The 27,587-nt window shown below is 32.0% G+C and overlaps 1 protein-coding gene across 2 annotated transcripts; it reads right to left on the bottom strand.

Moving 5' to 3' along the window:
• Positions 1-612: 612 nt before the first annotated feature.
• On the bottom strand, positions 613-24,292 carry LOC132548873 (ras-related protein Rab6). Of its 2 annotated transcripts, none has more exons than XM_060212770.1 (8): positions 24,107-24,292; positions 22,753-22,811; positions 21,119-21,172; positions 20,375-20,480; positions 19,801-19,912; positions 18,415-18,508; positions 17,344-17,407; positions 613-5,681 (listed from the first exon to the last, which is right to left on the bottom strand). In XM_060212770.1, the coding sequence occupies exons 1-8, from the start codon at positions 24,174-24,176 to the stop codon at positions 5,611-5,613; spliced, it is 630 nt and encodes a 209-aa protein (XP_060068753.1). In that variant the 5' UTR covers positions 24,177-24,292; the 3' UTR covers positions 613-5,610. The 2 variants fall into 2 exon arrangements, with proteins under 2 accessions (XP_060068753.1, XP_060068754.1); XM_060212771.1 differs by lacking the exon at positions 613-5,681 and adding an exon at positions 13,895-14,242.
• Between the last annotated feature and the right edge of the window lie 3,295 nt (positions 24,293-27,587).

Here is a 27,587-nt window from a genome sequence, read left to right as displayed (position 1 = left end):
GGGAACTACACTCCCCGGATCGTCACCTAAGGAAGCGTAGGCCGACAGTTCGCCAACTAATATGTGGCTATGTGATCCTATCCTTAGGAATCACATTTCCTGAACAATATCTGATCCACTTCATGACGTCCTGCTAGACACTGAAAAGGAACAGTAAAACAGGAAACGATAATGGAACAGAGTTTAAAATGCGTCTATTTGGAAATTACTCTTCCTGGGTGAATGTTATCTTAATTAGGTTAGATCAATATGCGTAAAAACCATTTAAGTGCTGCTGTAATCACACAACTACATCAGCGAAAGACGTGTCTTTCATTAACCAAGATAATAAAAATATGTAATTGTTAATGTTTGTTGGTTTGTTATCAACATGGGGACAATCAGAATCGGTTTTAATGATTCTCAATTCATCGCAAACAGAATAAAGTGCGCAGATTCAAAAACATGCCAAGGTACTGTATTTTACCACGTACAAACAATTGTAATTTGTCGATAAATATGAGTACCGTCATGCCTTGTCCTATACTGTTTTATAATAAGGACTTTCTGTATTGAACGTTACCACAAATCTAACACATGAGGATGTTAATGAATATACAAATCACTAGTATCTGTGTTTCTAATGTCTTTATTGAGATATAATTACTTACAAACGTGGACCAAAAGGAGCTCTGACTTAAAGCTGTTCATGTGAACGAAAAAGAGTATTTGGAGGATATTAAAGCCGCAGAATGGGCGTCACAAAGAACCTCGTTAGTACGGACAGAATACATTGGACGATTGATTGGTCCGGAATTAACAGGGAAGGAAAACATCACTGGAGACCGACTTTCTTGTATTAAAATTCATCAATCAATAGTTGATCTTACATATGGACAAACACTTGTGTCTCGGATGAGTTAGGAAGCTTGTGTACAACCACTTGAATGTACTGTCCGTAATAATGAGGTTCTCGTTATCACATAACGCTGTACAGAACTATCTAGTTTACAACTGAAAATGCGTTAAAGGTATACATGGGTTTGAATTACAAAAGCTATAAAATATATCCTGAACATTTACGGAAAAAATGACTTATCTATGACTTAAAACTGAAAAAGCAAAAATAGCAGTAGTATAAACTAGGACTTAATGTATATAGTAACTGGTATGAATGTTATTTAACTTTTAACAATGCTGTACGTTTTCTTCCATCAGTAAGTAACGAACGACTGTAGGTAATGACAACGAATCGTCAACATTTCATCATTTGAATTAAAACGGTGATGAGAAGACGTCACAATATTGTAAAATCAAAATATAATTGACACGTTTTCCCTGGCCAGCTTCTTATAGAACAAACATTTATGTGGACTAATGCATAAATATTGCTGTATGGCATTCATAACATAATAAACACTATTATCTTATACATGGACTAGTTGGTAAGTACATATTCACACGAAATTCACAAAAGTGAATTCAACAAAAGGAAGAAAAATATTTATCTAATAATTTATAATTGCACTGAGCATTTAAGACTTCTGACGGGGTAAAAAGCACTGCAAAAAGCACAAAGGCGACACTGTAAGGAGAATCGGAAATAAACAACAGAATGATATATCAATTTTATGAAACGTTTCTTGATTTACTCGTATGTATTTGATGATAGTTGAATCAAGACCAAGAACAAATGATATTGTTTTTACCTATACCCATCAAAGTTTAGAAAAAAAATGTTAGTAGAATGAAGATTACCTTTTCTGCGGACATCCCCTGATTAACACATGCTGTACTGATTCTTGATGATTTAAACGTTCTGATGAATCGGAATATCAACACCGCTGTTATATTATTGTTATGAAACGAGATATCTAAAAGAATTATAGAAAAAAAGTTGCATAAAACAAGCAGATTGTTAATGTATTATATCACTATAAGGTATCATACGGTGACATGAAACATCACTTAATTAATCTATTGTTAAAGCATCTTATACGTATACAAAAAAGTATGTCGTACTTTGAGCCGACGTGGAAGAAATTACTGATTGCCGATAGCTAACTAACTCTGCGACAACTTTCATACCGTTCGTAAAGTGACCGAAATGACCATATTCTAACGAAACCAATGCAATTACACGTATCAGTTTAGTGAATAATCCGTATCCTCAGTAACTCATTTATAACGCTCCTATCGTGATATGCCATCTATCTATTACAATAACAGCTAATGAAATTATCTATTATCCTCTACTACGACCTTGTAAATAATTATAAAGAGTATCATTTGTTTCTCCGTTTTGAAATGACAGATGGCAACCATTGTTCACAGCAGAGATCTGGTCCATATCTTTATATTTTCAATAACTATCTCAGCTCTTACTTCAGTTTTGCTTCAATACACCAACAGGTACATTCAATGTCTTTATTACTGGGGTTTACGTGAATTCATGAAGTAGATGGGTACACTGTATCTATTGTAAATCAGTGGTTATATAATTGGTATTCTATATTGAAACTTAACTCCAAGAACAACGGTTAACACAATGATTACATATCTTATAGATGAAGAGCCATTATATTTACTGGTGTAGAAAAAATGTTACTAAAGAAAACATCCAACAGACATTTTCCTGAAAGTCAAAACACAAACGAGACAACGAAATAAGTGTTATTTTATAAGCTGTCCTAACCACTGACTTCTTAAACATTGGCTTCAAAAGGTAACCTCACATGGCGTAGTCGTATATCAGCTAACATTAGAACATGGAGATGGGATGTAAAATATCTGAATAATCGAAAGAATTTCACGCCACTCGATATCTTATAATAATATTGAAATATGTAAATATTATTTCTAAAACTTCCGTAGTTTGAAAAACTGAAAGAGGAGATTTCGCTGTTTTCAAATGTCGCAAGTTGACGTCTCGTTTTCAACTAATTACCCAACTTATGGAAAAAGAGGCTGAAAATAGATGTTTTCTCAGCAGATTTGTTTCTAATTGAAAGTGACATGAATCAAAATTTTGTTTTCCCAATGTAACGTCAGCTGTTTGTGGTCAAACATTTTTTATTGACAAGTTACGTAATTCTTTTTGATACAAAAGTCTTCAACAACATTAAGAACATTCAATAAGTATACTTAGACAGTGAAATATGGTTTATATACATAACTTTACACTGTAATTATATATTTTCAGAGAGTGTACATATATGCATTATAGTATTAGAAATATAAACGGATAGAATTAGCGAGTCTAAAATATTGCAGAGGGAATTGATATATTGATATATTGCATGGTAGGATAATGTAATATATATATCATTGTATTAATCTGTAAAGGATATAGAGTATTTGTAGCATGGTATTATATTGTTAGAGGGAATATTCATAACAATGTATTACATTGTTTGTGTTAGGTTTTATTTGTAACAATGTATTACATTGTAGGTTCTAGAGATTTTTTATGATATTGTATTACACTGTTAGTAACAGGTATTATTTTTAGCGCTAGATATTATTTATAACATTGTATTACATTTTTGTTGTTTTGAAAAATGTATAACGATGTTTTTGTATTACATTGTTAGCACTAGGGATGCTATATGAAATTGTATTACGTTGTTAGTACAGTTAGTGTAACAAATAGTGTGCATTTTGCATTGCAATGAAAGGGTTAGAGAGTACACGTATCGTAAGTACTGAAATGTTGAGACTAGGGAGTGTAAACATCAGAGTATTATACCATTATGACAAAACAGCGTACATAGTGATACTATCAGGTCCACCTTGTTCTGAGACTGTGTTTAAGTACCCGTTAATAGCAAAAGCTTCTTTCTCACAAATAATAAATGTATATTATACATATATACAAGCATTACATGCCAACAATTGAAAAATAATATAAAGTTATGGAAACGTTTTACTATGAAACATGTAATACAATGGTTCTTACAGCTTTGTCAAACATACGATTTTAAAATTTTACTGAAATAAAAAAAATCCTAATTATGAAAATAAATGCCCTTCCTTTGTCCCAATTTCCATTTCCAATGAGTGCTCTTTTTCCCTACCTTGAATAAGCGATATTACATTCTCATATTACTAAAACGACATTACAAAATATAAAGTCATATTTTGAGAACATATAAATAAAAAACTAATAAAAATGTTTGGCTTTAGACAAACATAATAACTTTGATTGACACGGGATTGTACAAAATGGTAAAAAGGCGCTATAAGAATTCATAAGCAAAAAATTACAAACATGAGAGTCTATTTCAGCTATTGAAAAATGAAAACAAAATAGTGCACTTTATTCCCTCCCTTACACTTGGAGTGGAACTTTATGCAATAATACATATAGATCATACAGAAAAACCTAGAATAAGCATTTATAACAATATGTATTATATATAGATATAATGTATATACAAACGACCTTCTATCAAAGCCTGGAGGTATATACATGTACACCTATAGACTAGTAACACAGCACAGGTTATCGAGGGTGATGACTAGAGAACACAGTATCACATAGCTGGCAGACTTCCTGGATTTTGGATGTTAGATCAATTCATCAAATAAAGGTTCAGGATCACCTCGTATGAAGACATTTTATCCAAAGATAAATTGGGTCAAACAGGAAAAATATTACCGAAAGACATTTTCATGCTCCTAAGTATAGTTTTATGATCTTTTCAAAAGATTATCCAGGTTTATATGATGACAAGTCATTTCTATTTAATAAATAAAATTACAAAAAAAATTACATCTGTATTTCAAATTTGCAGATAAAAATACTACCAAAACATGTTTTTAATTAAAGCCCAAATTGCAATTTAAATTGATTTGGGACGCCCTCAGATATAAGTGAAATACCAGTTAAACTATCATAATATTATATATCACAATCGCATATACAACGAAATAGTCATTTTAAAGCAGTGATAGCTAATACACAACGCGGCAACATCACTTTGATACTGTAGACTCTCTAGGGAGGATCAAACTGAACACATACTTGCATATCCATATGATACATAGTAAACCTCAACAAAACTGCCACACTCGTTCGTTCAAGTCATATTCTAAAAGCATTTCAAAGTAATTCATCTGGTGAATTAAAGCATTTTTTAAGGAAAACATTGGTTGGAAAATATATAAATGCATATACAATAAACAAGTTTAATTCCAAGGCAAACCTGTTCAATGCGTTATATATTGTGTAGCGTTTATTAACGATTTTTTTTCTAAACATTTCAAGAACTAGTACTGTAAATAAAGCTACCATGTAGAAGTATATGAAATCCTGAAGAACAAAGTTGCTATTTTGTTTTCTTGATTAAAAAAGATACTTTGAAATGATTCAAGAAAATATGAGGAGGACGAACTCACCGAATATCAATACATACATGCATAATAATCACATAACCGACCGCAGATAAACAAACACAACACAGCATCGCGTGGAACGTTTGTGAGGCTCCATCAGCCCGCGCCAAGGATTGGCTAGTTCAAAATGGCATACAAAATGTGACGTCATGAGGCCACGCCTACTTCAGCCTCGTTAATAGTGAACTTTAACACTTTCTCAAACTTGAACATATCTACAATGCATTTTTGCTATCAACATGAGCACCCGCCTCCTTCTTGCTCCGCCGAGTCCAATGCTTCAACTTTAGGTCTGAGTTCGATATCTGAAACAGCTGTTAAGGCTAAAATAGCAATGACAACAGAAAGCAACGTATCAATACAACTTACTTGTATGTCAGATTGCTCTAAATTTTTTTTTTTTTTTGAAAGAAATCATAAAAAGGAGAAATGATTCATCTTCATGTAATTTATAAAATTAAAACGTTTGCTACTGATGATAACGGTTTCCAGCAGGTTGACATAATTATAAAAAATAAATTCAAATTACACCACTCAGTGATGCGTGTCTGTGTTTTCTGTCGGTTATTTCTTTAAATAACATACCATGAAAAATATGTTGTGCAGATCAAAGTGAATATTGATAAATGTTTGTTGAAATATACATTCAATTTGAAGGACAAACACTCGTAGAAGATTTTCATTCTGTCTTCGATATTGATCATTACATAGCGTTGACTTACTTTAAATAGGATCCTAAAGGCAATTACACAACTTTCCAAATACCAGTACACGCACTCCCTTATTTTTAAAATTTGGCAAGTTTCAAGCCAAATATCAAGAAAGTGTATTCGTGGACTAATTTGACAAGATATTTAAATGTGGATTGACTGATTTATTCATTCTTTCATTCATTTTCGGAAGAAACCGACACCATTGCTATATGATTGTAGAACAGAAGGTCTGTTTTGTGCACTTGTTTAAAGTAACACCTTCTGTCTGGTTACAATTTTAGTGACAATATACATTGTAAGCAGGTTTCTTGTCATACCTGATTCTGTTCTAGACAAACGAAAACTAGACTTTGTATTACCTTAGACATGGAGCTTGTTTGGCTGAAACTGATTCAGCGATCGTTCGGCGTACTAGCACAACCTATTGGTGTATGCTACCAGTTTCATCATCATCATTTTGTCCACATTTCTTCTGGTTGGAATTTTAGAAAACCAAAGTCAACATAACATGTGCCATGATGAGCAATGGTTTATAAAAGAAACATTCGTAGATGCAATTATAGGAATACATTCACCCTATGCAACAAATAGCACGGCGTTTCCAGTTTCATCATCATCATCATTTTGTCCACATTTCTTCTGGTTGGAATTTTAGAAAACCAAAGTCAACATAACATGTGCCATGATGAGCAATGGTTTATAAAAGAAACATTCGTAGATGCAATTATAGGAATACATTCACCCTATGCAACAAATAGCACGGCGTTTCTAAGTGCAATTCGTCTGAACAAAACTCCTGCATCGCCAGACTAAGAAACAAAATGCGTCAGAGCTACACATTTGACAACGTTGCAAACAAAAGGGAAGAGTTGGAAACTTTTTAGTGTTGTCAGCTTTTTCCGGAGATTTACTCATGACTTCTGAAATGAAATTGTACTTCTGCATGCAAAATCTATGGTCAAGTATCTAAATTTGAAGTTCTTTCTTTTAACTTCAACTGATTCTAAGCAAGACTCTTCAATAATTGTCCAACTCCTTTAATAAAAATTTTAAAACCATATCAACTTTGACCTGCACCTTATCATTATACAGCTATATACCACATTTTAGATCTATACATATGTAAGCCTGAAAGACTAAATGAGCGGAACGAAAATATGGCGACATGACTGAATGATGAAATGGCACAAGGTAACAAACACTATATGCCCTTGACAAAAAAATTGCAGGGCCATAAGGATGCTCTGGAAGTGATATTGTTGGTTGGTTTTTTTATCATCATTTTTTCAACATTAACATGACCCACATTATAACTTACCAGACAGATGTATTATCACCCTTCACGTTTTGATAGATGTTGGATTTGCCATCAGACTATAGTAAATGTTGTCAGTATACCAGAACATGTTTCATGGCACATTTTATCACATTTGCACAAGTTTTGTTGGATCCATTAAATTTTATTTCAGATGAAACTAAGACTTTGATTTCCCTCCTTTAACCATATCTTTTCTTCTGAATTAAGCTTTAACTAGATCTCTATCCAAAGTGTTGCGAGTCAAAACTCTACACATTTACCCACACATGCATTGGCAAATGAACTTCCTTCCACACATGGTGTAGGTAATGTATATCAGAAAACTAAAATTGATTGACAGGACAGTGGATTGTGGCCGCACAGTTACTTCCACCTTCAATCATTCTTCAAAGATATATAAACTGCATAGAATTTGTAATTAATAAACAAATCCCCCTCCCAAAACAAGAAATATGACAACTCAAAGATATTTATCTAAGGAAACAAATCAATTCAACATATCCTCAGTGATGCACAGAGTAACAAAGCCAAATGACAATCTGAGCACATTTCTCCTGCCATCCAACAAATATACATAAACAGGTATCCGTTGTCAATAACACCTGCGCCAAGTTTCCATGTCCTTGAATGGACTTTTTCACTGGTACCACACCTTAGGTTTGATCGGAAGAAGGAAATATTTTATCTTGAAATCTAAGCAAATCAAGAATCTTTGATATATTGTCCGCATAGAGCTCTTGATAAGACATTCTGAGAAACTTTTAGTTATTTTTATATGACAGCATAGTTTACCTTATAGCTTGGTTCCTATAATATCATTGTTTTCTGTTGCTAAGTGACGTATCACTGCAATTTTAACAAATCAACTATAAATCAAGATGTGACATACTAAATCCTGACTAAAGATTCATTCTTTTTTACTTGACTTTTTTAGGAACTGACAACAAATATTTAGTTTCTTGAACCCCTTGATCATCAACCAACAGATATATGGACAGAAAAACTGCAAATTCAAATCACACCCTTCCTTCTACTCACTCTTATATTTGTATAAATGCAGACTTACTGTTCCAGATTCATTTCTTAACAGACGGACTTCTCTGACTCCCACAGTGATCAGAAAAGTGCAACAGCAATCTATTATCTTAGATTTGTGTCTAAAATCTCATTTGTCAGAAAATAATCACCAGAACAAATTTTAATTTTACACATTTTGGCAACCTAATTTAAATCCCTCCTTTAGACACTGGTTTTGTTGACTTTCCTCGATGTCTAAGGATAAACAACACTATAGATAGTTATAAACTGATCTGAAGGAAAACCAAAAGAAATAACCTGTGGTACTAATTTCAGAACAGTGAGTATTTAATATCATCAATACAATACTTATCAGTAGATTGAAGTCTGAACAACAATGTGCTTTCCAAAAGTTACCTCCCTTTCTCGTGCAATCTTGAACAGCTGATGGGGGCTGTGAATGTCCAAACACCATTGATTTAAAATTTCTGTAAAAATTCTTCACACAACAATAAAAGTATTAAACAAAATGGTTTTATTCATGTTTTTTTTTACAAATAAAACCTGCCACAAACATTTTTCACTGTTATCCCCACCTATACAATGTATCTTAAAAAGATTTGTTCATGCTTTCATATCATTTTATCATAGAAAGCCTTACAAAAAATATCTATGTTCTTAACTGTACAGACAACTATTTACACTTTTGTGAAAAAAGGACAAGAAATAAAAACCAATTTTTAACATACCATGTTATATCTGTATAAATAGGAAAATAACATATATTTACAAAATGAGAATGTTTCCACAATGAATCTAAATATCAGCCAACACTGTAACCTTCTTATCTTTTTTAGATGACAACATTTTAAATTTACTTCTAACAAAAGTAAACTGTAAATGTGATTGTTGGGATCTAAGTGTTGAATGATAGTCATCTTAGGGGCTGAAGTTCCTTCATTTACCTACTTACATTTAAACATATTTGTGACAGTTACTCGCACATATTTGGCAATGATAGGAAGCATATTTACCAGGCTATCAGGGTCACTTTATCTTTCCTTGGGTAACATATTTTATCAATGAACAGGTATTTTCTTTTACAAAAACCGATAGTTTTCTTTTATTTTAATTTTTTATTGGTATAATGAAAAGCATGAATTATCTCCTTGAATTAATCAAATATTTTTGAAAATCATCAAAGGCAGTATGAAGACTTGCCATCTCATCCCCCAAAAAAATCCAGGTGATCGCATCCTTCCAAATAGCACCACAATTATAGTGTAATGATTACAACATCTAATACTTAAAAAGTGGACAGGGACATTTTTAGATAGTGATGAGAGAAGAAAACATTTACTGTTATATCATTAATATATTTAAATGATCATGATTCTATCAGTAAAATTATCCATGGGAGTCTGTCAAACAAGCTGAGATTCACATCAAACTCCAGGTGGTGGTTAGGACAGACATAACTAATAATTTCACTTTTTACATCACTGAATTTCATATCCATACTGTACTTATATACAAGTATACTATCTTTTCCAAATTTTGGTGTTCTTAGTTGATTATTGAAATATAAAAAGGAAAGATGTCTGTTTTACTGCATCTAATTAAAGGCTGGACTAATTGGATGTGTTTAACATCATTTAATGAAGATATTTCTAATTGTGTAGAGAATTAATCAGGATCAAGACATCGAAATGCTTAGTTGTAAAAAAATTAAATATAGAATTTTTACATCATTAAAGAGGACATTTCTTACTGTGTAGAGAATGAATAAGGGTCAAGGTCTTAAAATGCTTAGTTGTAAAAAAAATTAATATAATATTTTAACAAGAGGCATATGGGGCTTGAATATATTGATTTGTCTCTGAAATGTATGTATCAATTTCTTAAAAATTTAAGTATTTATAACTTTCACAGTTTAGTTCAGTTATTTACAAAAGTGAAAGTCTTTTACCTTACTTGATATGACATACACAAGTCACAGATTAGGCTTTTTTTACCGAGTGTGGATTTAATAAGTAAATGCTTAACTCTTCACAAAGATTATGACTGTATATCTATCACATTTATTTTCGTTTTTTAACATTTGAACTGAAATACCAAAGAATCTATGAACTGAAATTAAAATTTCATTTTTGTCTTCCAAGAAACAAATTATTTTTTTCCTTTTTTTCACATTTGAAATGATTTTGATTTGATATAATTCTAAGACCTTGTATTAACATGCATTTCAAGGTGTAGATGGTGTAAAGGAACCGGGTTATAATGTCACTAATAAACTAAAAACATTCAGAAATATGCAACGAAATTTATATCAAAATATCAATAAATCGCAAGACAAACAACATATCATGCCAAGATTCAAACAAAAAGTGCATTTACAACACAGTACATTCCACTATTTAGTACATCACACATATATATTGTACTACATTTCTCACTGAGTTTTTATCATAGATTCCAGGTATAGTCTTGCTAACAGGTTCCATGTCCACAAGCATGTCATCAGCCGGAACACATCCAAAATGTGTCACAATTCAAAATAGGACACATTTTGTAAAATTGTTCAGAAGCAAGCTTATTACTGAAAGACTAGCATTTCACCATAGTCTGTTTGGGTAAGGCAACACATGGTATGCTAATACACTGTACAAAAGTCTTATCTAATCAAATCGTAAAAGTAAGACTAGTTACAACATACAATATTACATTTTAAGTACAATACACATTCCTTTAAAAATCTAAAAGCATTATGATTCATATATTTTCTTAGTTTATCATTTGCTAAGTCATTTGCTACATGACAATGAAAGACAAAGTTTCCAAACAAGAAATTCAGGCAAGCAAGTGAAGTCAGCTGTGATTTAAGCTTCAATGACACAAAGAATACTGTTTTGATCAGATGGAGGCCACTTAAAAACGCTTTCTTCTCAAACCAGTAGCACCGTTCCATGTTACAAGCTGAATGGTACTACATCTAAGTGAAGTCTGAACAAACAATGACTTTAATCAGAAACAACATTTATCTTTTTAACCATCATAGGATAATCATTATTATTTAAGTTTTTAAGATCTAGTTGATGTAATACCTTATTTTTGCATATGTAAATACAGTGTATAAAAAATCTTGAATCAGTATAAAAAATTGCAAGATTATGAAACAAACACATTTTCCTAAAAATTTTCATTTTGAATTTTGCTTTGCTTCATCCTGAGACATATTCTGGTCCAAATGCACTGTTTGTTATTATATTTGTAGAAAATTCAACTTGTGTAGCACTAGGTCTAAGTCCTGGGTATTCAAAACTATCCTTCCTATTTCAAACAATTCAGACTTTTACTATCAATAAGGAGAATAATTTGCTCACACACAAACTTGAGTTAACAAAGGAAAGTCATGGTGAGTTAATATGTACACAGAGATAAAAATTCTCTTCATTGAACCTGGTATTTCTTTTTCTCAATTAAGAAAGTCTACTAGGACATATTCTGATATGTAGCATTGTCTACAAATATCATGCTGTTTTTCATCTTGTATTTTTTCTAAATAGTACAAATCTATCTAGGTCATGCTAGTGAAACAGATTTATCATATCTCTTAAAATTGTTTTGTCGTAAATACTTCACTTTTTGAAAAAAATATTTTACATCATAATTACTTAACACAGGTATTAGAATTTATTTAATCTCATTCATGACTGTGGTACATCTAAATTCCCAAAGTCTAATGGAAATTCCTTGTTATAACAAAATACCTCAAGTGTTTACATACACCGATGCTGAATGGTGAGCAACATAAACAGATCATTCTCTGATACAGAGTTAAAAGATGGACTATTAAATCACAATCCTAGAGTGCAATATCGATAGCAATGAAATGTTTGTATGAAATCCAGGATCAAATTCATTTAAGGCTCAAACCTATAACAACTCCAATATTCAGTTTACTGGAATATACTTTCACACATTCACCCTACGACAGATTGGTTTGGCAATTTCATAAAAAACAAAGAATACTGCCAAAGAACTGACAGCTATAGCGATTCTAAAAGTAAATATGAAATGTATACTGATCTTTGCTAGTGTATTTTTGAAACTTACACAAAATGGTTGTCCTATCTACATCAGTGTATGAAAACATTGTTTACGTTCATGTATGTAAGTATTGTTTACATTATAATAAATTTTTTGACTGATACAAATGGCACCATGAAAAATCAGAAAAAGGTTAAACATCGTATATGAGAACAGAATGTATTTTATACAATGTTGATCATAGTAATGAAATGAATGCATCCTGTTTTGCATGAAATACATTGAAATAATGTATATATATATATATATATATATATATATATAATTTTTACATTGCCTATACCATATGAAAACAATTTTCATAGCATCTTGAATTTACATTTGCCAATAAACAGTAATTTCAAATCTGTTCCTAAATGTGTGACATGTATAACATGAAACACAGTAAATAGCAAAGTAAACATGTACATCATGAAATTAAAGAAATATAGGTATTTTACTTACACAAATAAATCTGACCAGTAGACAAATCTATCAATGTTAATTAGAACTGCCTCAATGAAACGAAAAACCTGCCTTAGTAACCCTTTTCATGTTAGAAAAAAACAAAAGTGTTAACCAAACATTATTGAATAATTTGTGAAGAATGTGTTTTTGTGGTAAAATGGTATTACATTTCCTAGAAATACTTTAAATTTTATAAAACCAATTCATTGAATTAATAAAAAATGTGTTGCAAGAAATATCAGTTATCAGAAAGATCACAATGGCCATTTTTATACCATTATTTTTTAACCGATATTTGATTTTCATCTTATTTCATGGTAGTATTTAGACTTGTATTCTGTACATCTTCTGGTATACATTAAAACATGCATTGTAACAACTGCCAATACAATGTATACATTAAAACATACATCATACCAACTGCCAATACAATGTATACATTAAAACATGCATTGTAACAACTGCCAATACAATGTATACATTAAAACCTACATCATACCAACTGCCCATACAATGTATACATTAAAACATACATCATACCAACTGCCCATACAATGTATACATTAAAACATACATTGTAACAACTGATAATACAATGTATGCATCAAAGCATACATTGTACCAACCACCTATATACAATGTATGATTTAAATTTTTTCAACTAAACAATGTATACATTAAATATATTTTTGTATTCTATACAATGCATATAAATAAATATAATTTGTTTTGTTCACATACACAAATTATATTTTGCATCTATCAACTTAAAACATAAATATACATTTTATATGTACATACAATTTGTACTGACCTCATATAAAATTTATACATAAATCTATCTTTTGTATACAGATATATGAAGTTTACATCAGTATATACTATGTAAGTACAAAATAGTCTGTACATATACAATGCATACACAGTAAAACATTTTCTAATATTCTGCTACATAAGGAGTTCATATATGCCTGCAGGCAAGGAATCTCCATGAACATCCATGTCTTTTGCTACAGATATACATGAGGCCAGTTATGTCTATGTACAAAATCACGTTTCAATATTGTAGTCACTTATTCAACATAGAAATGAAACAAAACACACAAGACAGTACTTGACAGATCAGAAAGTGTGCACACAGAGACAGACACAAGACAGACAAAAAACAGACAAAATATAAATGGACAGACAGACTAACAAGTACATCCTCCTTCCTTCGCCTCAGGCTCTGTCGGTGTGTCCTTTAATTTTACCTCCGTCACTGAAGAAACCAAAGTTAAGGAAACCAAAAACAAACTAAATGAAACTAACAACATCCATATGAAATAAAAATATGGAAAGCAATAAGAAAGTACTTAAAACATTTAAGTGTGATCTCCTCTGTATAAGATGTTAGTTTAGAAACTTTGTCATTTTGAATACTTGTGATCTTAGCCTAGGTAGCAAACTGTTAAATAAAGATGACTGCAATACAGATTTTATCCCACCACCAACCACATATCAAGACATATGTAAGTCTGAAGATTGCAAAAGAAATCTGTAAGGCCATGAAAACTTCCTTTGTGTTAAAAAACTTACATGACTTATTGTAAATGGCTCTGTTCAATCAAGTTTGCGATGGCAACATCTCATAGTTGCATACAGATTCTGATCAAGCTTTCAGCATATCAATTAATAACTAACAGAAATCCATTTCTCTCAAATTTTCCTCAAATAGCTAGTTACACACAAACTGTTTCCATTAATGTGAGGAGTGACTAAAAATAATTTCAAAAGACTTCATATATATCTAAACCTTAACTTCCGTGACTTAACAAAAGACGCTGAATTTTAGAATAGTGTTCCTAGTTATCTATCAGTAACACAACAATATCTCACAAGTTTAAATGATTTTACAAAAAGAAAAGCATTTTACCAACTGGTGATTTTTCACACAAATAAAGAAAAAAAACAAAAACAAAAATATTTGTATATATCTAAATCTAAAGTAGATAGTTAGCTTAAGACTTTTTTTTATAGTACATACATTATTTATTTACTTAGACTGTGGACACACTTTGAACATTAATACGATAAATACACATTTATACAGATCTGTACACATCTGATGTTCCATCAAAATACAAATACTAAGGAAGTGCTATTGTAACACCACTGAAATACTTTACAAGTGGTTCTATAGTGTGAGAGCCATGCTCCAGACGATGCTTTAAAAATGCAAATTAACAGAAATTTTTTAAAATCAGAATTTGTTTCAATGGCGAAAGATAAGATGACTTTTGTGTTTTTTCAGCAGTGTTACCTTTATGTGAATAACATCTGTAATACATTTATTTATAATTTACAATATAATATACAAATTGGTAGAGATTTTATTTGTTACATATGGAGGCTATCCATCATTTGGTCAATATTAATTTGATAACTAAATTCACACATAGGAATGTATATTTGTACCATACACAGTTGATTCATAGTTTGATGGCTTTTATCTATGACAGATGATTTAATACACTGCACTTGCCATTAAACTCTTGATACAATTATAACACTATAACACAATTTGTGTTTAGAAGGAATTTTTAACAAATATTTGTTTTCTTTAAAATTGTTATTTTCAAATGGTCCTTTCACAAATGCTTTTTCAGCAAGATAATGTAGACTTAAGTGCTACAGAAACTATACAGAGATGGTAGAGAAATGTTTTAGAAGTACAACCCAAATATCACTTCAAATGGAACTGAAAATGTGTACAGATCTGAATCAAACATAAATTTTGCATGTTGACAACCTGTATACCTATAAACACTAACTGAAAATAATTCTGAACCAAATTCCACTTCATGTTCTGTGTTATTCTCCTTAACCTCTTGATAATTATAAGTAATCATGACAACTATCTCCAGAATATTTCCCTCAACATATTTAGTGTGTAATAAAAGACATTTAAAACTACTTTTCCTATCAATATATAAATGTTCATACAGCATAAAGCCTTCAGTATATGCTTAGTCTATATAGAGATAATGGTCACATTCAATACATCTATATCTGTACAGATACTACTGTTAGAACTTCTCCGGAAAGCAGAAAGGCCATGCTCAAATTATGCAAAGGGAGATAACTGGTATTTGGACCAATAACAAGCAAAAATGCAAATTAATATTTCATAGCATGAAAGCAGTACAGACACATTTTAAAAGCATCATAAGCAAGAGTAGATATAACATAAGCAAGATAATGCATGCATATGATTAGTAAATTTAACAAGGCAGGATAGAATGAAAAAAGCATCTATTGTTAGGGATAGAATAGTTGTGATGCCACAGTGCAAGAATCGAAGTATCCATAAATAACAGGTTTAAAATTCATCACAAATACCATAGATAAATGTATCTGTGCAATTTTACTATTTAATCATTGAAAATATCATATGTTTATCAAAAATTTCGTGGAATAATATATATATTGAACAAAGTTACAAAAAAATTGTCTTTAGATATTTATCTAGTTTACAGGAATTTTTAAATAAGTTACATCAGATGATCATTTTTGGGGACTACAAATGGAATCGCATAAGGGATCCTACACAGTTAAAGTCTTAATTATATTGGAAAACCCATGGGGTAAGGCAGATGTTACTGTCATTTTTTTTATTAAAATACTAGCGGTAAAAGGCAAGTTTGTTAATACATTTATTTAATTAAATCCCTACTTGGTACATCTTGCGATTCTTTGCCTCCATCATGATGTTGTGATACCAAATGTAAGCAGGGTATGTCTAGAAATATTAACAGTATACAGGGACCACACAAGCTTACTACAAGCTGTCTACCACCTACCTTTGAGTTATCTCCCTTGTCCATCCAAAGTTATTGCATCAAGCTGGTTAGAATACTGTCAGTATCACAGAGCTTCTTTACATAACAAACAATCACCTTTATGTTCACTACATAGATACTCACGCAAATGTTTTCTAAATGAAATTATAGCCTATACAATTGTAAGTGACCTTTTGGCAAATTCCATGAAACCCTCAAGGGTTTTTGCCAGATGGTAAAGTTATGATGTGTTTTCCAATAAAATGACAAAATCACCACAAACCATAAAATTATCCAGATTGATAGGGACAAGATGTGTTTTACTCCTTTTTTGATAAAACATCACCATTAGACCATAGAATTATCCAGTAAGAATTATCTAATTAGATATAATCAAGATGTTTTACCTGTAGTATGATAAAATATCACCATTTCACCATACTGCTATCCAGCAAGTTAAAGTCTGTTTTACCTGTTTCATGATAAGTCCTTACCCTGCACCATAACATATGTACATATATATATAACACATAAAGGATACTCTCTCCCTTCTTGGGTTCTGTGGTTTCCATTCCAGGTAGCGCTGCAGCAACTCGGCGGAATAACTTAAACGACAAATGTTCACACATATATTTAAAGTGGCTTGAGGTTCTGAATTTATCTTATATAAGAAAACGTCAGGTTTTATAATAAGGTTAATTTTGTTTCACATTATGATGAAACTACAATAAGAAGAAAAATAGACGCTCCTGATGAACAGCTATGTAAGAATATCTTCATTAGAACTATTTTAGACATGATCATTTACTTAATAAGCGTTTATTTAACAAAGCCTAATTTCACTGTACATGATATTATTATAATTTTATTTTAAATATCTGTCATTCAGAATTTTCAAGCATACTATAAAATTCTTCAATCATAATTTTAGAGGGACCTGCAAGAATGAAAAAGTATTGACATTTGTTTGTGAAAATGTACATTCGCACAACTAATTCCCTTCATTTCAAAGTTCTAGTTTATATATATATAAAATATCAAATTCATTCAAACAATGATGATTCTAAACAGAAATATAGTTCAATACTAAACGTTCACTGAAATCGCATTCAATGCAACACAGTCCGAAATATTTGCGTTCTTTCACTTTCCATATACTAGGTACAATCACTATCCAAAGCAGTTTGTTTATTTTGTATCAATTTACATAATGTATAGACTTTTAAAACAAAGAAGCACAAGAATGAATGTATGTGACAGTACACTAGCTGTTAGGGGTTCTATATACTCCACCTTATATACATACAAATCCTATCTCCTAACTATTTGACTAAAATGTGTGCATGGAAACTAGATATCGGCATCCAATTCTTTGATTTATTATATTTATCTACTTCATTAATTTCTAGAGAATACATAGAGATATCCACTGAAGATTAATGTCACATTCAGGTATTGGTCAGTAACAACAGTAAACAGGAAACTGGTTATCACATTAGTTTTTCAATTATCTTTTAATTTAACTCGGAATCAAATGTCATTAGAACTAAAAGAGGTCATCATCTGTATCCTGACAACAACATGCTGTGTTCTTACTTCCTTCTGACGTTACCTGTTTCACATTGTAGCCAGCCTTGGCACTGGTTTCTATAAACATCACATTTAGTTCCTTTGCCTTCCTCTCTCCGTCCTCTGTTGTCACTTGTCTGAAGAATACATCATTATTGATGATCAGTTTAGTAATGCAAAGAATAAAAGATTTCAATTATACTTAGATAATGTCATGAAAGGAAAAGAAAATCAATACTTAATAATGGGTCATATGAAGAACATATTTATTCACTTCATCTCAAATAAAAAATAAATGAATAAAGAATTGTTTACCCTTATGACATGATATTAACTTCCACTTTGTGTCAGTAAATAACTTAATCCTGAGGTTACAGTAACAAATATCAAGGTTCATCTCAACTAAAGACCAGCAGTGTATACGATGTTTAAATTAGTAAATTAAAAATTCACCAATGATGACATTATGATATTTAGGTGCACTAAAACCTCACATACATTTGCAATTGAACTTGTGTTCCTTCTATACCACCAATTTGTTGCACTAACTGCCTGATCCTGTCAATGCCCTTATATATTTCGGGTTATTTAACCTTGGATTCCCTGAACTGTAATTCCTCAAATACCCAGTTCTTTTCTGAACTGATCTTTATCCATCCCTCTTTTTTTCCTTCGAACAGCTGTCATGCTTGCCAAATTTTCCTGTATCACGCACAACTGTGTCTAACACCAGAATAATACTTCCAATCACTCCTGTGTGTTTATACAGATGTTTGGCAGGACTCCAGATAATTACAGGATTTACAGTGATAACATACCTGTACCACCATCTGCTATGTAATTGTATTGGTTTATCAAGACATTTCTAAGAAAATTGTTTCCCAGTTCCGTAATTCCATAGAGAAAAATCGACTTTTGTTTAAATGGTAGTTTGTCCCTGTGTAAACCAATTCACAGAATGGCACATACTAAGTGACAGAATACAGATAAATGTTAAAAGTTTCTACAGTTCTTCTCGCTTACATGTACTAAGTGTTGAAAACAAGCATTCTTTGCAACATGCATTCTGCATGTTTATGTTATATATTGCTGTTAAAGTACAGACTAGTGTCATGAATTAACCTTTTGCAACATTCATCTCCGTGAAATTTCATACAAACTGTAGTTTTAAGTTAATCAAAACTTCAGATTAATCATAAATTGGATTAGTAAAAAATTGTGAACTTAATAAATCATTCACCGATATGGATGGTTGGGCACGATCAGTAGAACTCTACCTGACTATGACCAACCTCCGAGTACTCTGATACACTAGTACTGTATTCCTCAAACTATTGACATGGTCAAACCACGTTTGTCTTAGCACACAGTTTTACTGTATGTTCAAGCTCTTCCGTAAAGATAACTTGTATGTCGTTGTTATACATACCTCTTGTCCGATAGATCTGTTTTGTTTCCTACTAACATAATTATAACATCACTGCCTCGCTCTGTCCTCACATCATCTATCCACTTAGATGTTTGTTGAAAGGAATTAGCATCTGCAAGGCAATACAGAAAGTCAGAAAAATTGTCCCAGCCTCAAGAGTAATTAAAGCAAACCTCCCACACAGATTAAAGTACACACAAAAGCAATTTTACTGATTAATAGTGATAATGTAATTGATGTAAAATTTTGTGCTTATTAACAAACAGCACCAGAATAACTGATGTAATCTTTTTCAAATACTTTAATCCAGTGGTATTTTTCCCTTCACTCAAGAACTCATGTCCCTCCCCACCCTCACTCTAGGCTTATTGCACACTGGATGAATACATAAAAATATCTGAAAATTATATCTTTAGTTTGTTATCTAAATTCAAGACTTTTGTTTAGAAAAGTACATTACATAAAAGTTAAGAAATATGAGGCCTAGAGTGGGGATTATTACATGATTTAAATGTTAATATCTACTCATATTAAAATTCCAGTTGTAAAAATATGCCATGTTGATGTTACTTACTAGTTATATCATAGACTACAACTGCTACAGAGGAATCCCTAATGTAACTTGGTATTAAACTTCGGAACCTTTCTTGTCCAGCTGTATCCCATAATTGAAGACGGATCTATGAATACAGAATGGAAAATCTAGCTTTAATGTATGGCAGAAAAACAGCTTATCGTTTTCAACATTGTCTCACTTTAATGTCATGTCATAATTCAAACACATGTATCATTATATCAGCACAGTATAAAATAATCCTTCTGCAAACTGAACTTGATTCATTTTTTTTTTTTTTTTGCCATGTACAATGAAAATTAATCATATGACTATATCAAGTTATTTTTTCTGTTGTTAAAATTTGAAATCAAAAGTGAAATATAATTACATAAATTATTAGTCGTGGTATGTATTATTTTTTCCTCTTACAAACTTGACATCAGTTGTTAAGATTGTGATTATAATAATAACAACAAACTTGAAATATCTAAACAGTAAAGGCATAGATATACTGCTACGGACTAATCAGTACTTAAATATATTTTCATCTGAAAATTGAAAACAGTATACACATGAAGTCTACAGTACATAAAAACTCACCACTACTTATATATATGTTTCGGGAAACTATCTAGCATATACCTCTTTACAAATTTGAACTTTAGAGAAAAACTTGGAACAACTGTCTGGTACATGTTTCCAATATGTTATGATGACAAGAGATAAATGTTTTCATGCCTTATTGTAAATTGGTATACTTACTGTTCTGTCTTCTAGGTACATGGTTTTTGACAGAAAATCTATTCCAATGGTTGCCTGAAAATAGAAAAAAAACAGTGTTAGACTACCATTTATGTTATTCTAAATACATGTGATCAGCACAAATCACTTTCTATATAAAAGTGGCATTATCACTGACAAGTAACACTCCTGTGATACTGACACCCACTCACCAGTTATGTTCAGTAATTACTTTCATGATTACTGACAAGTCATTCTCAAGTGATGAAAACTATAATATGAATTCTACATATGATAAACACTGAATACTAAAGTTTGTATACTCTATGTATGATGAATACTAAAGTATACAGTCTATGAATGTTGAAAACTATAGTATCAGGCCTCAAATTTAACATTTTTTGTCACTTGCTGAAAACAGCAAGTGCCTTAAATTTGTACTTGCTAAATTGACTTTTTACTTGCTATTATCGCAAATCTCCATGTTCAAATAATGTGTTTTGTGATTTATAATGTATTACCTGGCTTCATCCAATATATATCAATATTATAGAAGAACTGCTTTGTCCCAATATAAACACTTTGAAAATCAAAACTCAAAACAATTTAATTCTGTGAAATGTTAGGAATAGACAGACAATCACAGTTTGTATCTGATGAATCCACTTGCTGAAAAAAAGCAAGTCATTATTTTTTCTACTTGCAATTCTCGGATTTCTACTTGCAAATAGCCAGTAAAAAGCCTTAAATTCGAGGCCTGAGTATACACTATGTATGATAAATACTAAAAGCATACACTCCCACTTGACTCATGCACAAGTTAAGAACCATCTTAGTGACCTGTAGAATTAATTACTGAACAGTCACACTTAACGTATTGAGACTGACCAGTCACAATTAACATAATGAGACTGACTAGTCATAGTTAACGTAATGAGACTGACCAGTCACACTAAATGTAATGAGACTGCCCAGTCACACTTGTACACTGGTTGTGATGGAAGACGTTTCCAGGGAATAACATTATGTGACACACAATAAATGTTTTTGAATGTGATTTTTGAAGTAACAAAATATTGAAATTATTCCTATCAGTTCCTTCATACCATAAAATATTATGGATTCTTTTGTACAATTGAAGTTTCCTCATTATTACATGCATGTAGTATAGAAATATCAATTTCTCATTCTCCAAGTAAACTAATAACGCCTGAGCTACTTATTGTTTATTATATATGTGTGTTGTTCATGTATAATGTATATTGATCTGAGTGTTAAATAAAATTCTGTTCTGTACAATTTGGTGTTTATGGTCAATTGGTAATCATGCACTCAAACCTTCTCTCCTGCATGTATATTGAACATAGAATCAGAAAAATCAATAAATGTTACTATCATTATATGTGCATAGTTAAAAGCAATCCTTTTTATTTGCGACCTGTTTCTCTTCAAATCATGGTACACTCTGTACAGTACTGTATAAATCTACATAATTTTTGTACATAAACACTATTTTTCCTTTAATTTCTAAATTCAAAATATACAAGTTAATAATATTCCGTGGCATCTTATCTTTGGTCTGAAGTTATCGACTCAAAATTCACATATCTATACATATTTTAACTTTCAATGATCAATATTACACTAAAGTTTACCTGGTATGTGTTATCAAAGCTGTCATACATGAAACGTGTGATCAATGACGTCTTCCCAACTGAAACACAACAAAATCAGAAAATCAGAATACAATGGTGTTAAATATTGTGATATGTAAATATGAGGTATATACATGAGTGGCCAAGTGGTTAAGACATCTGAACATCATCACTAGCCCTCTACCTCAAGGAAGTAACAGGTAAGTGTAGATTGTACATGGTGTGATAAACTCTTTCTCACTCAGCCAGCATGCAAAGGTATTGAGAGATAATAATATAAAAACAGAAACACAATACTACCCACATCAGCAGATATATACACAGAGGGATGAACATAAATTTTAATTGATGATTTTTCTTAATTCTTTGGCTCAATTGGTAGTGGCATGGACACTGGATGTCAGGTTTGATTCCTGATGGGACACATGACAGGAATAAGATTCAAATTGATGACGAACAAAACCCTAAAGGTTGTGGTAAGAGGACCCTTGGGTTGAAATCTAAATACTGAATTGAATAGAAAAACAACAGGTGGAGTTGTATAAATGGACCAGGCGAGTATGGCTTGTACTTAGAATATACATTTGGTTAAACGTGGTACTTGTCACTCAGTAAATGCCTAATGGAGCATGCTTCTCTTGGCTTTAAATCGATGAACTCCCTTAATTCCTCAAGCCTATCATTTAATAAGCCTATCCTCACAATTGCCTTTCTTGTAGCTGTACTAGCACTCATGGCATTGATAAGTATCTTCAGCTAAAGTAAGATGGTCATTGTTACAAGATATTTCCTTGCGACATGATTGACACTGGATATATGTACATATCCAGAACTGGACTATGGATTAATTTCTCATTAAAGTTCCTAACCTGAAACCATATCAACACATATAAGTGAGGACATATACAGATCAAATAGCCATACCATTCACCTCCCCAAATGTAGCTAGTCTTGCTGGTCTGTTCAATGATTTTGACATTCTTCACTCCAATGGGGCCTCGGGTGTTCCAGTGAGCAAATTTCGGACAACTGATTGTCGACAACCAGGAAATTTAGTGAAACTGTCATACGTTTACTCTATTTAAAATCATGACTTCGATGTAGGCTGTGATGTAAATTTCTAAACGTAACCCGTGACTCACAGGCAGAGCTGTCAATCATAACACCGGCAAAACATAATTTTTTACCAACATCCTCATATAAACAAAATAGCCTTTCAAATCGAGACATATGTAAACACAGCCACTCTACATAAAAATAAACAATAAATTTACGATATATATGTACAAACAGTAACTTGAATATGTTTTCATGTTCTGCTTAGCCTAATTCTGACATTTCCATGTAAACTTACCACTTTGCTCTCCAAGAAAAACTAATTTAAACTTCCTCAGGGGGTTTCCGAATTCTCCAGACGAACCCATGTTCTTATATGTCTGAATAAAGTCGCCTCTTTAGAAAGATAAATGTGTCTATAAATGGAATGACTTCGTCTAAATATTTAATTATAATTATCTTGTCTATACTGACGTCGCCACGTTCGGAGCCTCCTTTCTAATTGCGCATGCGCAGCCAGACGGAAGTATGTAATACACATCGCCAAAACGTTTGGTAGGTGAAGCGCTTGTAATGAATGTAATGAAACTTGTATCTCAACCCAACACAGGGTTGTACCCAGATACGCCTTGTTGTGTCCATTCATGACAGTTTTGTTTAAACAACTGATTAATTAACTTGAGTAACATTACACTGGTTTTAAAAATCTTAATCATAGCTTTTGATCGAAAGGAATCTCATGAATATTTATATCCATTAGTGAATACAGAGATTCGAAGGAGTCCAGGGTTTATGAAACCTCTTCTCAGCCTCTCGTAAAAAATATCGGTGATATTTGTACTATAACACAAACACACATTCTGCACAATCATTTATTTATTATATAACATGTAATATTCATTGACCCGGTGATCGATTGAAACAAGTTACACTTATGACCTGTATATGATCACTGACCTCCTAGAGTTAGTGCCCTTTGCTCCACTCAGATGGTAAAACAAACAAGGCTTTCGGTCGATATGAGCTTAGAGTGATCGTCAACGGCTGTCGATAATCGCGAACTCGACAAAAAGGTACGATTCTTTTCCTTGTGTATGGACAATTACCATGGAAGAAGAGCTACAGAACCCTCTACACAATTTTATTTTTGAAAAGGAAACTTATTTATGCCAACGAAAAATAAATATTTAGAACAATAAACAATATTAGCCCTGTACATCATGGCGTAGCTGGCATTTTTTTTTCGGTACATAACAAATGTTTCAAAATGTTTGAAAATATATATATTCCTGATTAATATAACACTGAGAACATGTAAACGCAATAATTGAACGATATTATAACATTTGGTTACATACAATGTAATGTTACTGTGTTGAATCAAGTTAGAGAATACCAAACACTTGTACGCTAACAAAATGTCGACCAGTGTTACCACGGACTTCGATATAAGGTACCCTAACGGTCCAATTTACAAACAGTACTTACATAAAGCAAATATTTAAAACATAGAAAACTGTTTATGTGGTTTTATGAATACTAATATAGCGTAAATTTAAATAAAGGAGAGTGTTCTCAGTTGATTAAAAATCCTAGCGTATGATTCAGGTAAGGTTCAGTGTCTAGCAAACAAAACAAATTACATGATTCAGGTAAGGTTCAGTGTCTAGCAAACAAAACAAATTACATAAGTAAATAAAACAAATTACAACACCGTTAGTCATTTTTTAATCAAGAAAAAAAAATATCACAAATATTACAAAATTGACAATGCATAGGGAATTCTGGGTAAATTTATCAAATTAATTAACATTATACGTTGTATTATGCAGAAGTTGGAAGGAGGGAATGTGAAGAAGTCTTAGATATATTGGCATACTTTTTAGAACTTTTGTCTACATAGATATTAAAGGTTAGCCAGACAAAATACAAAAACAGAATAAATCAACAAAATATGGTTATTTAATATACAGTTAGGAATATCAAGAGCTTGATAAATATGTAAGGTTATATGGTTAGAAAACTTCCTCTATTCAACAAGACGGAATGAGTTGGACATCCTAACATTTGTATAGAAGAGGAACGGTAAATCATGGTGGAAATCATCCAAGCAATGGACAATACAAAGATACTGAAAAGTGACACACTCTTCACTTTCCCCATATCAAACAGAACTGGAGAAATGCTTAGAAGGAACGGGACATGCGCAATCTCCCGGTACAACTCTCCATTACAAAACGTTAAGTAGAGGTTTCAATTCTGAACTGTTTCAAGACTTGTCTTAACAGCCATAAACATTGCGTTGCTTTAAAATTTGATAAACGTTTTTTTAATATTCTGCGTAAATCAAAGTTATGAGAAGCAGAAAACGTGTACATTATCGGTTGACAAACAACGGTGTCAAGACAAAGGCTAAAGGTCAGGTGTCAACAAATAGAACTTCTGTCCAGGAGTACGTAACAAAGGTAAGGTGTTCACAAATAGAACTTCTGTCCGGCAGTACGTAACAAAGGTAAGGTGTTCACAAATAGAACTTCTGTCCAGGAGTACGTAACAAAGGTCAGGTGTCAACAAATAGAACTTCTGTCCGGCAGTACGTAACAAAGGTAAGGTCTTCATAAATAGAACTTCTGTCCGGCAGTACGTAACAAAGGTAAGGTCTTCACAAATAGAACTTCTGTCCAGCAGTACGTAACAAAGGTAAGGTCTTCACAAATAGAACTTCTGTCCGGCAGTTCGTAACAAAGGTAAGGTGTTCACAAATAGAACTTCTGTCCAGGAACACATCGGAGAAAAATGCTACAGATGAACATAGTTTCTTGCTTTCACAACTACCGTAATCGTGGAACTGAATGTCGCTCTTACACAGGTATTCTCCGGTAAACTCACCCGGAAAACTTTCCATTCTGTCTGTGTTATTGCAATTGAACAAGTAACAAATAAATTAATATTCATGAATTGACGTACAAAGATATATTTGTCATAAAGAACACCCATAGTTTTTAAAGAAAACGACAAAATCAAGCACCGTTAGCAATCAAGTAACATACCAAACAAATGGCTTAGATTACCACAAGTTATAAGACAGGGACAGGAGACAACTGTAAACCAGGAAACTACACACCATTTTCAAATAATAATTTTTCAAATAACGATATTTCATTCATTAGTAGGTCCATATTTATTACTGGCGTGTAGAGGGAAGCATGATCGAAATAACAAAATAATTTCGCAAATATATTACAGATCATAATATTAATGTAGGCCTCCGTTTTAAAGTCGATATCGATGTAAGTTACCATGGATACCAAAACATATTGATTGATAAGAATAATCAGCTAGTCCAGCTTTATCGAAATAAATTACCCACTTTTGGTTTGGCGGGACGTGACGTACAGCATTGTTACGTTGTTTAACCGGTGTCATATCATATTTGTATCCCCTATCATAAAAGCACCCGGATACTTTTATGAAAGGGGACACATGTATGATATGACACCGGTAGTAAATCAAATCCAGTGAAACACTTTAATGTCATGTATGATATTTCGATGAATTCACCTGTCGCCTTCATCAAATGATTTCAATATACCAGCGCGTACACTGTATAATCTCGGTGTGAATTTGCTACATTTTAACCATTTGTTTGATGAAGGTGACAGTGTAGTCATTGAAATGTCACCCATAATTTGTAAAACTGGTTGTGATATACTAAAAAGTAAATAGGCTATATGTTTAAGCTTTATATCTAAGTCTGTGACGTTACCAAGCTACAGAAA

The sequence above is a fragment of the Ylistrum balloti genome, unplaced genomic scaffold (assembly GCF_031769215.1).
Source record: "Ylistrum balloti isolate Yb309-2 unplaced genomic scaffold, AGI_CSIRO_Ybal_v1 Utg370032, whole genome shotgun sequence".
Taxonomy (NCBI): Eukaryota; Metazoa; Mollusca; class Bivalvia; order Pectinida; family Pectinidae; genus Ylistrum; species Ylistrum balloti.
The sequence above is the reverse complement of the archived record's forward strand: the minus strand, read 5'-3'. Positions and strand labels throughout refer to the sequence as shown.

What these genes read in the sequence shown, in the direction of transcription:
- LOC132548873 (XM_060212770.1), bottom strand. Translation starts at nt 24,176, where the DNA reads ATGGGTTCGTCTGGAGAATTCGGAAACCCCCTGAGGAAGTTTAAATTA. An exon ending in TTTTCTTGGAGAGCAAAGTG is followed by an intron (nt 22,812 to 24,106) that starts GTAAGTTTACAT and finishes GTTGTGTTTCAG; the next exon opens with TTGGGAAGACGTCATTGATC. An exon ending in ACAGATCTATCGGACAAGAG is followed by an intron (nt 18,509 to 19,800) that starts GTATGTATAACA and finishes TGTATTCTTCAG; the next exon opens with ACAAGTGACAACAGAGGACG.